Source organism: Paramormyrops kingsleyae, chromosome 19, assembly GCF_048594095.1.
Source record: "Paramormyrops kingsleyae isolate MSU_618 chromosome 19, PKINGS_0.4, whole genome shotgun sequence".
Classification (NCBI taxonomy): Eukaryota; Metazoa; Chordata; class Actinopteri; order Osteoglossiformes; family Mormyridae; genus Paramormyrops; species Paramormyrops kingsleyae.
In genome coordinates, this window is record NC_132815.1 from 1,541,538 (window position 1) to 1,558,821 (window position 17,284).

Consider the following 17,284-nt stretch of genomic DNA (forward strand, 5'->3'; position numbering starts at 1 on the left):
TTGGAGTTAGACACTGTCCGGAGTAGCTCAGGAGCTCAGTACCTCAGGATCTATCACAGTTCAGTATTTGCAAAGCATGGCAGTCTAAAAATATTTAAATTAGACTGAGCAATAAAAATATTATTTATAGCACCTGTTTAGCGCCGGAACTGAAAAGATCAATTGCGAGACACCAAACTAGTTCCACAGTGCAACAGCGACCTCTCGTGTCAAGATGGAGGTCTGCATGTACAGATGTAGGAGTTTTAAAAAAATGTGCGTTATTGAAAGTAAGTAGTACAAAGAAGAGCGTGACAAGCGATACTTAGACGTAATCAATCAATGGTAGAGCTTTTCTATTACATAATACTAATTAAGGTACAATATGCAATTACAGTCACAAATGACCAAGAGTAAAGCTTACCTTTGTTGTGCCTAAAATGGCAGATATGTAAAGATTTCATTTGTTTTGATTCAGTGAGCCTAAGAATCTAAATGAGTTTTCATGATTCAAAATTAAGTACATTCTTAAGTTTCTCTGTGGATCAGGAGTTCATTCCATAAATGATGTAGGACAAAAATATGGGGCTGGGTCACGTTTCCAGAAAGGGTCTTACGACTGGTGGCTTCACGGGTCAGGCAGACTTTAATGGTGCTTTTGCGAACAAACCCTCGGCAAAGTGGTCACAACGACTGGCGTGACAGGGCACGGGTCCGAAAAGACGTACGAGACGGTGATGCAGAGGAAATGTGCGTGTAAATTCCCAAAAAGCAACATAAGCTCATAAAGGAATGTAAAGCATAAACAGCAGTGGAAGCCCAGAGCTGTTTATGCACAGTGCCACACTAAATAGCTATCCTAACATTTAAGCAGCCAGAACAATCTAGAAACAGGCGGTTGGGGGGCTGGGGGGAGTTACTATGGGTAACACTGTTCTGTGTTTATGGTGCAGCACCACTGAGAGGGGAGCTGGCTGCCCGCAGCTCTGCTTGTAGGGTCACATGTGACCCTGAATCATGCCAATGGAGGAGGGACCGAGTAACGGGATGATTACCCCAAAATCAAAGGCAACTGCGTCATGCGCAACAATAGACAAAGGCCTGATATGTGAGTGTTTGTTTATGTAAAGCATGTGGAGAGCAAGCATGTGACCACTGCTTAAAGGTGCAAGGCGTTGTTCTTAAGGGGGGGGGGACTTACTGACCCAAGAGCGCAAGCCCTGAGGTGCACAGTCCCTTTTCAGGGGAAGCTTCGCTCATGCATACTGTCCCAGCCTCAGTGAAGGCGGCTTTGCCAGATCCCTTCAAACGGGTGACAAGTTCACTATTGAGAGAGAAACCTATTTTTGCTCGGAGTGATAATTATTTTTGCATGAGTAATTTTATTTGAGTGTTCAAGTGCTCCGGTTGTCAAAAAAATATGCACACACCAAAGCCCAGGGGCCTGAACACACTGCTTAAGTAATAACTAAAGTGAATTCACTGGGACAAGCTAATCCTGCTTCCTGAGATAAGCTCTGTTGCACTACCTGAATAAGCAGATACAGAAAATACGTGGTCAGATTAGATAAACAGACCTGAGCAGTGGCAAATAAACAACACAACTTACAACCCTTCAGAAATGGGTATTTTATAGGTATGCTTACATAGCACCGTGTCGGACAACGTAATTAAGCACAGTATCCGAACCTCTAGACCCTGTCTGCATATATTCAGCTGATTAGCTTTGTGGAGGAGATTTTTTCTCCAATAACTAGCAGGTGTACCAACTAAACTGGCCATTCAGTGCATGTACACATTGTCTGCAGTGGGTGTCGGAAAACATCCGTGTGGTTTTTATCTACACCAGTTTCTTAAAAATGAGGCAAGTGTTGTTCAAAGTGTTGAATTAACTTTTATTTTTCTTTATTTTAGAAACGACTAAATTGTTAGTTAAATTCTTCTGAAATATACCGAGTTCATCTGAAACATAATACCGAGTCCACTCAAAAATGCCCCGTTATTCCCAGTAATGGGACCCACTGCCTTAGAAGCGACATCGTTTCATAAGGATTTACGCGCTATTACTGACGGCTCTTTAACATAATACTTGCGTGATACGTGTTATGGCAATTTCACGCTTTGGTGAGGTAAAATTGACGGTTAAAATGTTGCAATTGTTTCGGTATTGCAACAGCTTATGTAGCGCTTGTTAACAATGCATATGAATAAATATCACGTGCAGTCCGTAATGTAGCGCCTCTGGGTGTGTAATGTGCATTAGATTACTCATTGGAGCAGCGCCGATTTCACTGCATATTGTGTGTTAGAAAATATGTTTTCATTAAAGTCACACTCGCCCTAAACCCGAGTCAGTGTCGGTCTGCACTCCCTGTTCTGTCGCTGTTTCTTTGCCCGAAGGCGTAGATGCGCCACCCCGGCCGGTGGGTGGAGATTACCGTGTAACTAAACGGAGCTCACCGACACCGCTCCCTCACATTCGTGTTTATTATCGTTCGCAAATCTTCGCACAAGAAGTAGCAGGCAAAGCGAAGCACGGATCTGTGTTTTCTGTAAGTACACAGTGCGCGTAACAAATCTGACTCCGACTCAGTCGTACTTTCGAAACTTTAGTTATCTCGGAGCTTCATCACACATGCATAATTTAAAATGAAAGAACAATGAATTGAAATATGCAGCTATTTTGCTTGAGAACAAACCTAATTTGTTCCCATGTTTAACGTAATACTTTATTTTCAAATGGCAAATCAAAGCTTGAGTGAAATATAATTTCAAATTTGGTTTCGTTTAACAAACATAAATGATAAAAGTGGTTGTATCTTTATAAAATGTTTCGTAACTAAAGTAGACGGTCAATGTCATGCACCTTCTCAGTTTGCCGGGCGCTTCGCTCCCTAGACTGTAACACGTGGGTAGCTGCACTCTGACAGAGCGATTGATGGTGCTTCATTGGATAAACCTATAATCATGGTGTTCGACATTGCAGCACTCGAAAATACTGCACAAATTGATTGATGTGTAGATTTAAGGTAGTAAAATGAAGCTCTGGTCATTATGGGCGCGGTGAACGTACGCGGGAATATTCCCATAGTAGGTGCAGGAGTTAATGTTCAGGATACCTGTTAACAGTCAAGCGTCTTTGGCTGCGCAGGCGCAGAAGGTCAGGCTGACAGGTGTGTGTGTCTGTTTGTGTGCACGGTGAGTAATGAAATTCCGGGCTTGGATTGTTCCACTGTGAACCTGAAAGTGGTGCCAGGGGAGGGGGCAGGGAGAAGGACACCAAATATCCGTGCTGCCCATTGCACCAAATTGTTTTTATGTTTTATATAGTAAGAATTATGTCAGTTATTCAGTTTGTATTAATATTAAATGGACAAATGTAAATTAATTGGACATTAAAATGTAAAGTGTGGATAAGCTTGGGCCTTTTCAAGTAAAGCCGTGGTTTCCTGAGTGCATTTTCAGGTGATTGAGGATTCAGGTTTCTGTCACAAAAGCCTGAGACAAAGGCTGGACTCTTGTAGCATCATGTAATAGCTGAGATTAATTCCTCAGCTTTTTGAGAGTCTGTGTTTCTTCATGCCCAGGCTAATTACACAGATAAGTTACTCTTGGCCCGAGTATCTGCCCAGAATCAATAACAAGTTTATTCAGTGGTTTTCTCCTGCTCACGGGCCCCCCCCCAGTGTGTGCGAGAGCAGGCCTGGGGCTCTGCGTCATGCCGATGGGGACCCCCCCCCCCCCGTGCGTGCGAGAGCAGGTTGCATTGCTGCAGGTCACCCCGCCCACCGAAAGCTCCTGGGCTGTGATTGGCAGCTGCTGAATCTATAGGAGCTGGCGTGTTGCCAGGTAGTAAAATTATGGCTCCTCCCCCAGTCAGATGTACCAAGGGACCCCCCCCCCCCTCCCCCGGCCAGCAAAATCTACTGAGGGGGACCTTGGACACCCCATGAAAATTCTTTCTGGCTACGGGCCTGTATAGGAGATGTTCTCGATAGAGTTATGAGAGGGTGAACCTGACATGTCTCCTCTCACACTGATGCACCCTAACACAGTTTGTTACAGGTATGGCAGCATATCTGTACATGCAGAGCAGTTGTGTTGGGTCCTGATTGTAAACTCGATTTGCAGTTGGGCTTCTTGGTTTACTAAAAGGGTGAAAACTGCATCAACTGTGCTCCCTGGATCGTGGCAGCCATTTTCCAATGTTTTGCTTTTATTTGTCCAGGCGAGTCACCAGATTCTCCTCCTTACACAGTACTTAAATGGCCAAAATCAATATAGATGACTGTTATTAATGATGACTTTAATTTACACAGTCATTCATGGTACGGCGTTACGTGACACCCCTCCCAGCTTGAGCTGTTCTGCTTTCAGCCTCTGACCAGTTTGCAAGATAGATGTTCTGTTATTAGGCCATTAAACTGATTTGTGAAGGTCGGGCACTAGCAGGCAGATTTATGCTGATTCCACAGCAGGTCCAGCTAGATGTTTCATTAGCTCCCCCATGTTGGTGTTCCTGTGTTGGCCGTCCCTGCGTTGGCCCTCCTGTACTGTCTGTCCCCTTGATGTGACCTCCATTGTGCCTTGGTCAGACCTGCCTTCTCGTTGATCTGCAGAAGAAGGACGACTGCAGTTAATCTGATATAAATTCATAGCAGGACTATTTTGTGTTTAGCCATTATTCTGGGTAGTTGTCTTATATAGAAGAAGTCAGAATCCCCCGGTGGGTGGAATTAAGTTGAGCTGTCATTCACTGTATTGTCTGACCATAGGGCTGAATATAATCGTTAATGTGCGGTAGGTTTTCCCAGGCTGTGCACTGTGGACTTTAATGACTCATTTCTCCCATCATCCAAAACGTAAGTGAGCCGATCTGCGGAGCTTCCCAGCGAAGTCATGTGACATTAAGCAATCAGCTCAGCTTGCGGTGAATCTCTCTGCACTTTCCCCTCTTTCTCTATGGCTTTTCTAGGCTACCTGGATTGAGTTGTGGTTGATTTATAACCTGTTTCATTTGTGTCTAATTTAAGTACCAGTGTGAGTATCAGTCTCTATACCTCTGTGTCCAGATGAAATCGATAGCTGGACAATCCGATGGAGCATAGCACCACCATGATGCAGCGTGTGAATTTAAAACCCATTTTAATTGCTGATTGATTCAAGGAGTGAAATATGAGGAAATGTGAATGGTGAGCCTTTAACCTCCTGTGACAGCGAAGACCGAGCTTCTCATGAGAAACTCTCCCCCAGCCTCGCAGCCCACAAATCCACACTTCTGTAGTGTACAGAGGAGGAAATGTCAGCAGAACCAGAGCTTTAGCTGCCCACTGGAGGGAAATATACTCTTAGTATGTATATGTGTTTAGGGGCGTGTTTGGGGGCGTGTTTAGGGGCGAGGCCCCAGGGGATCTGGCCCTAGCTGAAAGCCCACAGAGTGCCCCTCCCCTATTACTCGCTGATACAGATATGTTTTGTATCAATTATTGCCCCTCATGTGCCACCCCCTTAAAAATCCTAGAATTGTCTCTGGCAAGTTGGTATCTGTGCCAATGTGTGTGTAAAACAGGGAGATGCTATACCATTAAACAGCTGATGTGTTGAGTGTTTTTGAAAATGCCATGTGACCCAGTGTCACCCTCTTCCCCCCCCCAGATGCGCCATGGTCCCGTGCCCTGCGTAAACCCCCCCCCCCCAGGCAGCATGGCGTCGGCCGGCGGCCCGATGGAGTCCCACGAGGAGCCGGCCCCCAGCCCCCCGGATGCCGATGACGTCCACACGCTCCAGCAGAGTCAGTGACTCCTTCCGTCTGCCTGTCTGTGTGACTGCCTGCCAGCCAAGGGCCCGCAAGGACAGTGTGTCCCTGTCCCTGTCCCTGTCACCGCCAGGACTATCACCTTACATTCACTGAGCACAAGCTTCACTTTGTGAAGTTAGCGTTTAGCACCATGATTCTCATGAGCTCCACCTCACAAAAAGCGTCGTCTTTTGTCTTGGCCGTCTTTCGTGTATCGGAGGTTGTCCTGCAGGTTCCGGTCTTTATTCCATTGTCTTATCTGTGAGTTGATGACAGAGAGTATGTAGCTAAATCTCTTGTATTGTTTACTGGGACTTACTAGGAAGTCAGACTATCTGGTTTTGACTGGCTTTATTCGGATCGTTTATACTTTTATGTAAGGCAGCATTGCCTTCATGCAGAGGCTCCTCTCCTCAACATCTACCAGCCTCGTCCTGTCTGTGTTTGGGATGCATGTCCTGATGCCGTCAGCCGCTGGAGGTGTGACGCACTAACCATTCCAGCAGCCTTTGGTTGTGCCCCCGACAGAGGGGCGTGGCTCTAAGCTGGAGCGGGACTGGGACCAGTCTGACATCCCCTTACTGCCCAGCATCCCACCTCGGTGCCTGACCCCCGTTTGCTGCCTGGCCGTAGGGAGCCGTGCCGGGGCGGAGAGCATACCTCCACTCTCTCTCTGTCCATAACTGAAAAGCAGCACCGGAAACTCTCACGTCTGTTCATGTGCCCGATGAGCGATCTGGTCAGCTCTGGGCCCGGCTGAGCAGATTAAGCAGGACGTGTCATCTCATACGAGTCAGTAATGAATATATATATGAGATTGCGGACATATGTGCACATGCTTCTAAGGCTGCACAATTAATCGTAAAATACCTAATCTTGTCATGCTATCCTGAACTTGTTGTATCTGTTCCAGATCGCAGTTAAAGCTTGGGTGACTTCATTTGTCCACGCATCCATCATTATTATTTAAATTATTTATTTATGTGTTTATTTGACCTCGTTTATCATTGTTTTCTGAGTTTGCAACTGTTTTCAAGATGGAGGTTGAACTGCATTTCGAAGGATGACATTTGCATAACCGTTTGACAAAGAAAGCCTTTCAAGTCCCACCCAAAGTACCGAAGTACCAAAAAAGATCCCCACTGGCTCTTTTGGTTTGGCTGTTTTGGTTGCACTAATCAAATGGCCAATTAAGCATTTCCTGTCTGTTGTCAGAAGTTGACATACTGGTCCCGGATCAGTCACATGTCTGGCACAGTCATGTTTTGTTGCATTTCCTTTTGCAGTTTAATGAGTGCAATAAACGTTTAAGAAAAAAAAAAAACGTTACAGAGAATCGTGATCTCAATTCTAGGCAAAATAATCGCGATTCACATTTTTTTCCAGAATGGTGCAGCCCTGCGTGCACAGTGGTGCAGCCCTGCGTGCACAGTGGTGCAGCTGCATCCGCCGCCTTCTGAGTGTCGCGCAGGGGAAGCACACAAACACTGACATGCGAACCGAACCGAAAGACCCGCGAATACGTGTACCGTTACACTCCTCGTTTAGGGGTGCATCAGTGAAGGGTGCGGCTTGCATGTGCAGAATCAGTGCCCGAGTGCTTTCTTGTACACAATGCAGTGTCAGTAGATTCCAGTGCAAAGTTGACAGTGGTGTGTAGCGTTTAGGTGGAGACCCAGCACTGCACGCTGAACCTGGCTGCCACACCTTGAACACCACATTCCAGGCAGGCTGGTGGCACGGGTGCCGCTTCGTGCGGCTTTAACTGGTGCTGTGTCAGCTTGGCATGGCTGCAGCCAGCGTGGGCTGGTGTGCAGCTGCTGCTTTCTCCTCAGCACTGCGCAGCTCGCGCAGGAATGGGACTGAGGTTCAGAACCAGACACCTGCTCTGGGTAAGAATGTGAATGGTACCTGAGGTGGGGGCCTGCTGACGACTGTTAGGGTAACACGCCGGGTTCCTGACCTGGCCATTAGCGGCTGTCTGTGCCGGGGTGGAGCAGGTCGGCATTGTGTCTGAAAGGTGCATAGAGATGGATACAGTTTCCTGCTACACCTCAGCTTGGTGCGAAACCCAGCCCACTGGGGCGACAAGCTCAGCAACTTGTTAGGGCACTGCCTGCATCTGCGTTTGCCACCTGCGTCTGCGGGTGCCGGCCGTGTCTGCGTTTGACAACTGTGTCTGTGATTGCGGCCGTGTCTGCGTTTGACAACTGTATCTGCATTTTCCAGCCATTTGATGGCTGCGTCTGCCTTTGCCACCTGCATCTCCATTTGATAACTGATAAATGCAGGCTATGCCTGCATTTGCTGCCCATGTTTACATTAGCAACCCGTGTCTGCGTTTGCTGCCCTATATCTGTGTTTCCTGCCCATGTCTGTTTGCGCACCTTGATCAAAACATGGTGCAAAGCACATTGATGTTGAGCAGGTCCCCCAGGAGCTCTGCACAAAGACGCAGTTGCCTGAAGTCAGATCTTCTGGAGCTGCACAGATCCCTTTTGAAAGGAGTGGTCAGCTTTGCGTGGCAGGAAACTGACACTCTGACTTTGTTCCTTTTGTTTTTATATAAACCCCACATGGCTGACTACCATTTGCTTCCGACGAGACGCAGAAGAGATCCAGATGACATGAGAGGAAAAGGACAGAACAGGGATTCTATTTGAGTTCTGGAACTTTAAGAGACACAGTGAAATAGAATACAGAACCACAGGGATACAAAACAGGCACTGAATTTGGGGAAATGTGACAATGTCTGGGAGAGAAATCAGAAGACTGGAGAATGAAGGGTGTGATTCCCCCCCCCGGCGGATGAAGGGTGCAATCCCCCCCCCCCCCACGGATGATGGGGGTGATCTCCTGAATTTGCCCTGCCCATTGACACCATGTCCCTGTGAAATATATACTGGTGTGACCTGCTCCTAGAGGTTACATTTCAGGTTCTGATCCGTATGGCATCGGTCTCCGGCGTATTGTTCTGTCACACCCTGACATTCAACACTCTTCTGCAGGTAGTGAGACCTGCATGCATGCAGGACCGTACGCGTCTGTCCCCATTTAGCGCATGAGTAATCACATTCGCTCTCTCAGACCTGTAATTTCACCATTTTTGCTTTAAATGAGCATGTTTGCTACCCATAAAGAGAAACCCCATGAAGTCATCCCAACATGATGAGTAATCTCACCTGCACAGACCATTATCATTAAATTAACAACATTCGATCACAGTCAAAGATCAGTTCTTTATGTTTAAGAGTGTCGATTAATTTCTTAGTATCAACTTAAGAGTAATGGGTGCTTTTCCTTATCTCTGGCCAGGCAAAGCCGTGGGAGTCTTATCCGATGACATGTGTCAGTGCCGTGATCAGGGAGCAAAAGTTAGAAGCCACATGAAGGCAGGGAAAGGGAGTAATTCCAACAACGTCGGTGAGAGCTTAGCACACCGTTTTAACATGGAGTTCTGCACGATTCTAGGTTCCAAAATTAATCAAGGATTAACACTTAGCTCACTCTTCCATCAGAAACTTTTAACTTTAGCCATCGGCAAAAGATGCCTGTTTACTGAAATATTTCAGGTTTCTGTGTCTGACGCCTCTAGTTTCATGGATGACGGCTGCGCAGTGCTTTGCTCGGAATCGTACCTTCTTATCCCCTAAATGACAATGCCATTGTTGGCCCTGGGCTGTTTTGTCTCTGACAGACCGAGGCTGACCCTGCTGCCCCCCCACCCCGCCATGCCTGGGGTGGGGACGTTTGGGGTTTCAGGTTTCATGCTAGTTTGGGTCAACCTTTGCCTGCCAAGCCACACTTCATAACAGCTGCCTCCCCGTTTTGTCATGTGAAGACGTTCCGGAAAAGTCCCAAAGAATTCATGGCTGGTTTTATTAATGGCTGTTTTCCTTGAGGTCCAGCGGCTCTCAGTGCTGTTCCTGCTCTGCCTTTGCATAACTCATGGCTTTAGCTGTTTAAGTCACATATTAACTTTCACAGTCACCCCAGGCTGAAGCGCTTAAAGCGCATTTCGCTGACTGCCAGGTGCTTGGATGGCAGTCCAGCGATTGCGAGTGTGTCATCGTTGCCCTCCTCAGGACCTGCTTTCTCTTCTCTCCAGTCACACTCTGCATTCACCTTCTTCTTTCACTTCAGGTATCACTCTCTCCAGAGTGTCTTGCTGACAGTAGAATAAAGTCCCTATAAGGGCCAGAACTTGCTGGCAAGGTTGGTGCTTTAGTGCTGAGTCACACTGCGCGATTGGCTCCTGTCTGAGCGCGCTCACACGATCCCTTTCCCCACCCGGGGCCTTGTGCCTGACGCCATGGCAGGGATTCCCCTGCAGGTAATATTAAAGGTGCTGGAATGACACTCTGGAGTTACCCGTTTAACAGTAAGTGCTTTTGTGTTGGAGAAAGATAAATCAAAACCCACAAACACACACACACACACACACACACACACACACACACTGAGGCACACCCCATACCTAAGCTTTACTTTTGTTGCTCGCTTGCCTTGCTGTGTAAACCCTTCATGTTTCCCCGATGAGTAACACTAGCAAATTCAGACTTGTAGCTCCTTTGAGTCTCTGCGTTGTGTGTCTGTGCAGCTGCCAAAGCCCCTGCAGCTCTCGTGATACCACCCCGCTCATAAAACTCTCACTCTGAGCTCTTTGGCTGAGTCAGGGCACATCTTGCCTCTGATGCCTTACAGTCGCTGTGAGTGAGCACTTGTTTCCTTCAGGACAAGCTTAGACCGGCTCTGAGGACAGGGTCACCCCCAGAACCAGGGCTGGCTAGTCTTGTAATATGGTTGGATGTGTTCTGGAGACATGGTGAGCCTTCGGGATCAGCACTATGTAGCTGAATGTGTGTGGGACCACATTTCTAAGGTAGCGCTGCAGTTCCACTGCTGTCTCCTTGGTCCCGATGAGTCACCAGACACTCAGAGCTCATCCTGCTTTGGCCCATTAAACTGTGACCTGAGCCACAGTCTGTGAAGCCCGCAGGAAGACAGCGGCGATCCGCTTCAGGCCAGAGTCTCATGCAGCCCGTCTTGAGCATGGAGGCTGGGTGTTACAGAGCTAGCTGGCCGTGTCCAGTGTGATGGCGGTGAGCGAGCGGCAGGGTGCCGCCGCGTGTCCAGTGTGATGGTGGTGAGTGAGCAGCAGGGTGCCGCCGCGTGTCCAGTGTGATGGCGGTGAGCGAGCGGCATGGTGGGGCCGCGTGTCCAGTGTGATGGCGGTGAGCGAGCGGCAGGGTGCGGCCCTGTGTCCGCCATGACGCCCAGGCGGTCTCTGAAGAAACCTCTCGTTGCTCAGTGACTGGCCGATGGCAGACTGGCTGCTTCTATAGTTTGTGTTTCCCTACAGTTTTCAAAATTCCTTTAGCTAATAGATCTATTGAAACGGGTTCCTGGCTTCTGTGCGGAGGGTGCAGTGTGCCGGTGCAGTGTGTCGGTGCAGTGTGTCGGTGCAGTGTGCTGCCAGGAAGGCCTGCAGGAGGTTTGCAATGTTGTTAGCGATGAATTGGCTGTTTGCTCTTTTTACTTAGCAGTCGTGTTGTTGCTGTAGCGGTTGGTTCTGGTACAGCAAGCGTTACTTTAGGCAGAGCCGAACATAAACATGTTCAGAGTGACTTTTTGATTATTTATTGCTCAAAGCAATTAAACTATAATTACACATGCAGTAGTAATTACCTGTAAGTGGGACCTGAGGCTCTTGGTCTGTACTGAAGCCAAATAAAATCAGAAGGACTGGAAAGCCCAGGGGGCACTGAAAAGTTATACAAGGGATCGTAATTTAGTTTCATTTTTATTAAGGAGGAAAAAATTAAAAGACCTGCAGAGTCAATAAATGAGGAAACACCCTCTACCAGCCTTCAGTCCAATCCATCCATTTTATATACACAGGGTCATGCAGGGAACCACCCAGGATGGGACACCAGCCCATCGCAGGACACAGCAACTGGGTGTGTTCAGATCAGTTCAGAGCAGATCAGTTTTCATTGTTGTTATTGTACACAACAGCACAATGAGACTCAGTCAGTGACACCCCAAGCATGAATGAAATAGGTAATATGTGCTAATTTACATTAAATGTGATGAGTAGTATGTGGTGGCGCAGTGTGTGGGGTTGTGTGTGAGGCTCACCCCAGTTAGTGCCTCGGCGAGGAAGCTGTCCTTCAGTCTGCTCTGCGGCTTCGCCGTGGGCCTTCTGAGTAAGGACACCGGTTCAAACAAATGGTGTTCAGTGTGCAGTGTGTCACCAAGGATGTGTCACCAGTCAAACCTGTCACACGAACTGCTGGCAAAAAAACTTCTGATTAATTCTAGAGAAAAAAGTCAAAGTGCTTTGTTCAAGGGTACAGCAGCAGGCTTCATTCGGGGAGGTAAACTTAATGTTTTTGGGCACAAACCAGTTCACTTAGCTACTGTTCTGCATGCTGATTGATGCTTTTGTTCAATCTTGTTTGAAAATTTCAAGTCAGAGCGTAACTGTTCCTGTCTCATACCTGTAATTCCTCACCAAACCACCGTGGTATGGATACAGTATTTATTGTTCTTTTGTTTTTTACACAGTGGAGCTGCATCAGATTCAGAAGAGGACCTTCACTAACTGGATCAATGCTCAGCTGTCCAAGGTACGTCCAATGGAAGCCCACCTGACGCTCAAAGGCAGAGCCCTCGCTGCGGTCCGTACCTCATCCATCCATTTTCCTGAACCTGGAAGCTCACCGTGTGAGAGATTATAGCCCATCACAGCACACGCATGTCCACTTTGGAACCGTGCGAAGAAACCACAGTGACTTAGCACGTGTGAGGTCGCAGTCCGCTGTAGCAACACCCATCCGCCTTCCATAACTGCCAATGGTCAGCAGAGGGTCGTGGTTAGCAGGGGGGATGGCCATTAGCGGGGGGGGGGGGGGGCAGGACAGGAATCGTCACCGTTACCACACACAGTTTCTGACATTAGACACACCAGTTTTTTCCCATAGGGTCTCAAATGTCCATGGAGCGTAGAGGCTGCTTTATGTTCAGCTAGCCAGGGTTACTTCAGCGTTTGGTCAGCTGCCCTGAAGCTTTGGGTTGCACGTCACTGCACGTCACTGCACGTCACTGCACGTCACTCTCCTCGGGGCTGAATCTGAGGTGCGTGTGTCCTGATCTGTGCATGATAGCAGTTTGCTTCTGTTTTTCAGATTTAATTTAAGGTTAATTTGTGGGTAGGGATCAGTAATGTCATTAAACTGTGTGTCAATACAAATGCCCACCAAAGTATGAATATTAATATACGTGTGTGTGGGTTTGCTCCTCTCTGCTGGCACCAGGCCTATGGGTATTTGACCTGGGGCTGGAGTTTTTTTAAATCCCAGAAATCAGGGCATGTAGGTGGAGAGCCATGTGGGCAAGGCCCAGGCCCTGGCAATGGTACTGACTGGGCGCTGATCCATACCCACCTGCAAGCTGGTACTAATCAGTCTAGAACTTTTTAAAAAAAAAAACATACACGTCACTTTCAGCTGTAACAGCACCAGTGTGACCACTGTGAAACAGATAAACAGATGGTGATACTGTTCTGTAGCATGACAGACTGATAATAATAAGAATAATGTCTAAAAATTATTAGAATTAACTCACTTTTCTTTCAGCCTGTGGTGCTTATTTTATATTCTTCAAAAGTGAAACAAGCCAGTTTACAGTTACAGTTAATAGAGCCTTAAGGGTTGAGTTCCTATAAGAGCGTGCTGTAGCGCCTGTTGATTTCCTGTAATAGCGTGCTGTAGCGCCTGTTGAGTTCCTGTAATAGTGTGCTGTAGAGCCTGTTGAGTTCCTGTAATAGCGTGCTGTAGCGCCTGTTGAGTTCCTGTAATAGCGTGCTGTAGCGCCTGTTTAATTTCCTGTAATAGCGTGCTGTAGCGCCTGTTGATTTCCTGTAATAGCGTGCTGTAGCGCCTGTTGATTTCCTGTAATAGCGTGCTGTAGCGCCTGTTGAGTTCCTGTAATAGCGTTCTGTAGAGCCTGTTGAGTTCCTGTAATAGCGTGCTGTAGCGCCTGTTGAGTTCCTGTAATAGCGTGCTGTAGCGCTTGTTGAGTTACTTTAATAGCGTGCTGTAGCACCTGTTGAGTTCCTGTAATAGCGTGCTGTAGAGCCTGTTGAGTTCCTGTAATAGCGTGCTGTAGCACCTGTTGAGTTCCTGTAATAGCGTGCTGTAGCGCCTGTTGAGTTCCTGTAATAGCGTGCTGTAGAGCCTGTTGAGTTCCTGTAATAGCGTGCTGTAGCGTCTGTTGAGTTCCTGTAATAGCGCCCCCTGGCTGCCTCTGCCCCTCAGCGCAGCCCACCCTCCGTGGTGCAGGACCTCTTCTCGGACCTCTGTGATGGGTCGCGGCTCCTGGACCTGCTGGAGGTGCTGAGCGGCCAGCGCATGGTGAGTGCCCAGAGCGGGGGAGGGGGCTGGACCGGGCAGGCGCGGCGCTCGGCGCAGGGATGTGGGTTTGACGCTTTGAAAGTCTGACTCCTGTATCCCATTGTCTCTATTACAGAAGCGAGAGAAAGGCGGAGGTGTCTTCAAGCACAGGGGTGACATCGAGAGGGCTCTGACCTACTTAAAGAATAAATCAGTGGGTGCTGGTGGAGGGTGGGGCCTATGAGGGCACCATTCTGCGGGGGAGGGGGCTAATGAGGGTGCCTCTGACTGGACAGCATGCTGGGGGCTGATGAGGATGCATCTGATTGGGCAGGATGCTGGGGGTGGGTGGGGCTGAAGAGTGTGTGTATGGGTGCGTTCGACTTCATGCAACAGCTTACAGCATTGGCTTAAAGCAATGCATTCTGGTCCTGACGCAATGCATCATGGTTAGTTTTTTTTTCATCCGAATTAAGCCGGCGCTGCAAAATGTCACCACGCGTCAGCATGTCACATGGTACAAAAACCTCGCGAGAGCAAAACTAATTAAGACAGATCGTGCAACACCTCTCACCCGGCTGAACAAACTGGAACCACCTCCGTGACGACACACCTTTGCCCTTATTGGCTGAAGAGTTTAGTTACACGCATGACCTTTGTATCCCAGGCGGTTCCGATGCGTAATCTGCTATTTCTCCCGAAAAGCACGTAAAGCAGTGAGAACTGGTTTTCAGTTAATTTACCTGGTAAAATAAAGTTTAAATAAATGAAACAAATGTTCTAATAGTACACGTGAGTTAGTTGTTTATTTATTGTTAGTTACTGTAATGTTGCGCTGCTTTATTTGTTTAATTGTCTAGTCTGTGAAGAAGGCATTCAAGTAAGAATTACAGTGTACTCTGTACATGACAATTAAAACTCTGAATCCTTGAAATACATGTATTTGATCTTTTTCCTGGCAGCTGTCTTTTTACACAGGGTCACTATACACAATAGTTTTTTATTCCCACTGCTAACAGTTTGGATCAGGAGTTGGTTAATGTGCATGCAGGTGATATTTATATAGATTTATCTACACCCTTTTGGCAGTGCTGCCATTGCAGTCAGGTCTCGCACACTACGAGGAGTAGAAGTTGTCCGACTTGGCTGCAGTCAGTTTATACTCCACCCCTGCAGCCGCCGGCAGATCTCGCTCCACGTCACGTCAGCTGCTGACAGGCCTAAGCTCAAGTCGAACGCACCCTATGTTTGGGCTATGTGCTGGAGGTGGGCGTGGCTGATGAGGGTGTGCCTGATTGGGCAGGATGCTGAGGGTGGGTGTGGCTGATGAGGATGCGTCTGATTGGGAAGGATGCTCGGGGTAGGCGTGGCTGATGAGGGTGTGCCTGATTGGGCAGGATGCTGAGGGTGGGTGTGGCTGATGAGGATGCGTCTGATTGGGAAGGATGCTCGGGGTGGGCGTGGCTGATGAGGGTGTGTCTGATTGGGAAGGATGCTCGGGGTAGGCGTGGCTGATGAGGGTGTGTCTGATTGGGAAGGATGCTCGGGGTAGGCGTGGCTGATGAGGGTGTGCCTGATTGGGCAGGATGCTGAGGGTGGGTGTGGCTGATGAGGATGCGTCTGATTGGGAAGGATGCTCGGGGTAGGTGTGGCTGATGAGGGTGTGTCTGATTGGGCAGCGTGTTTATGATTTGGCCTAAATGGTTAAACAGAAATGAAGATTCGGTGGGGGTGGGGGGGAGTTGTTGGTCGACTTGCCTTTTGCAGGTAGTTAGATTATAAAATTGTAATTGGAATGGAGGAGTCTGGTGGCCTGAGTGAGGGAAGGACCGTGGGTGGGAGCGAGGGCCTGTATGCACTGCAGGCTTTCATAAGCTCTGGTCATGCGCTCCGGAGCCAGTGTCCCTCTGACAGGGCCGACTCTGCACACAGATCAGACTGCTGGACCTCAGCGTTGCTGACATCATCGATGGGAAACCCTCCGCCATCCTCGGCCTGGTGTGGACCATCATCATGCATTGTCATGTGAGTGCATCTAGCTTGGACCAGAACAATTAAGGGTTCTGCTAAAATGCTAAGCAGACATAAGAATTACAGGAATTTTGTTTTTTTATCAAAGGGATTTTTCCTCTTTTTCTGAGCTTGGACTGGATGTCATAATACCTGAATACACTGGCTATGTTAATATAGAATCTTAATCTTAATAAATCACAGTATAACTGCCATACACTTTGCTTCACTTTAATGACTTTTAATGAAAATTTTACTATTTCCATCTATTGGAATATCTGTGGTACACAGCAGCTATGTTTGAGGAAAACGGATATATTTGGATGTTTCAGAAACTGGAATGAAATACCATGAAACGGTCTGCAATTTGAAAGTAGCCAGAGTTTTCTTTAGGAAATTTTTCAGACAGACGGATTAGCATTGCTAATTAATTAGCAATTAGTTTTTTTTCTAAGCATTATGTGTTTTGCAATGCATTATGGGGTGTTAGGAGCAGACTGTTATAGTACTGAGAAGTCAGGCACTTGTCCGAGGGTGATGATATGGCTGATACCAGAAACAGAGCGCTGTGTATTAATTAGGGAGCCATTTTGACCAGACTTCAGCGGATGTCAGCATCTGTAATGTGCAAGTCTGTGACTCATTTTTTAGTTTGCATTCACAGGAACTGCAGGGTGTTTAGCCAGGATGGACTGGTCTATTGACCAGTGTTTGCTCACTGGTGTTCTGTTCTGGACGCCCAGATCGAGGATCTGGCCGGTACACTTTCCCTGGGAGCACGGCAGGCCTCTCCAGAGTACCTGGGAGCACGGCAGGCCTCTCCGGAGTCCCTGGGAGCACGGCAGGCCTCTCCGGAGTCCCTGGCCAGTCTGGGTTTCCCCTTGCACATGCACTTCCGTGTCTCAGCCAAGAAGACCCTGCTGCTGTGGGTTCAAGAGCAGTGCCAAAGGTACACACAGTCACATACGCACACACACACACACACACACACACACACAGTGACAGCACAGTAACACCTGGTACGACCTTCGTACTAGGATTCAGCAGGTAGATTGATGCAGTACTGGGTAACTGGGTAACTTGTACCCAGCTGTCAATGCCC

The 17,284-nt window shown here is 47.9% G+C and overlaps 1 protein-coding gene across 1 annotated transcript in view; it reads left to right on the forward strand.

Annotated features, from left to right (window-relative positions):
• Positions 1-2,440: 2,440 nt before the first annotated feature.
• LOC111844400 (uncharacterized) overlaps positions 2,441-17,284 on the forward strand; it is a 166,697-nt gene continuing 151,853 nt past the window's right edge. The window contains exons 1-7 of the mRNA XM_072703050.1: positions 2,441-2,531; positions 5,635-5,770; positions 12,347-12,408; positions 14,098-14,193; positions 14,309-14,386; positions 16,105-16,197; positions 16,926-17,131. Coding sequence (XP_072559151.1) covers positions 5,635-5,770; positions 12,347-12,408; positions 14,098-14,193; positions 14,309-14,386; positions 16,105-16,197; positions 16,926-17,131 — 671 coding nt within the window. The 5' untranslated portion in view covers positions 2,441-2,531. The remainder of the gene's footprint in view (positions 2,532-5,634; positions 5,771-12,346; positions 12,409-14,097; positions 14,194-14,308; positions 14,387-16,104; positions 16,198-16,925; positions 17,132-17,284) is intronic.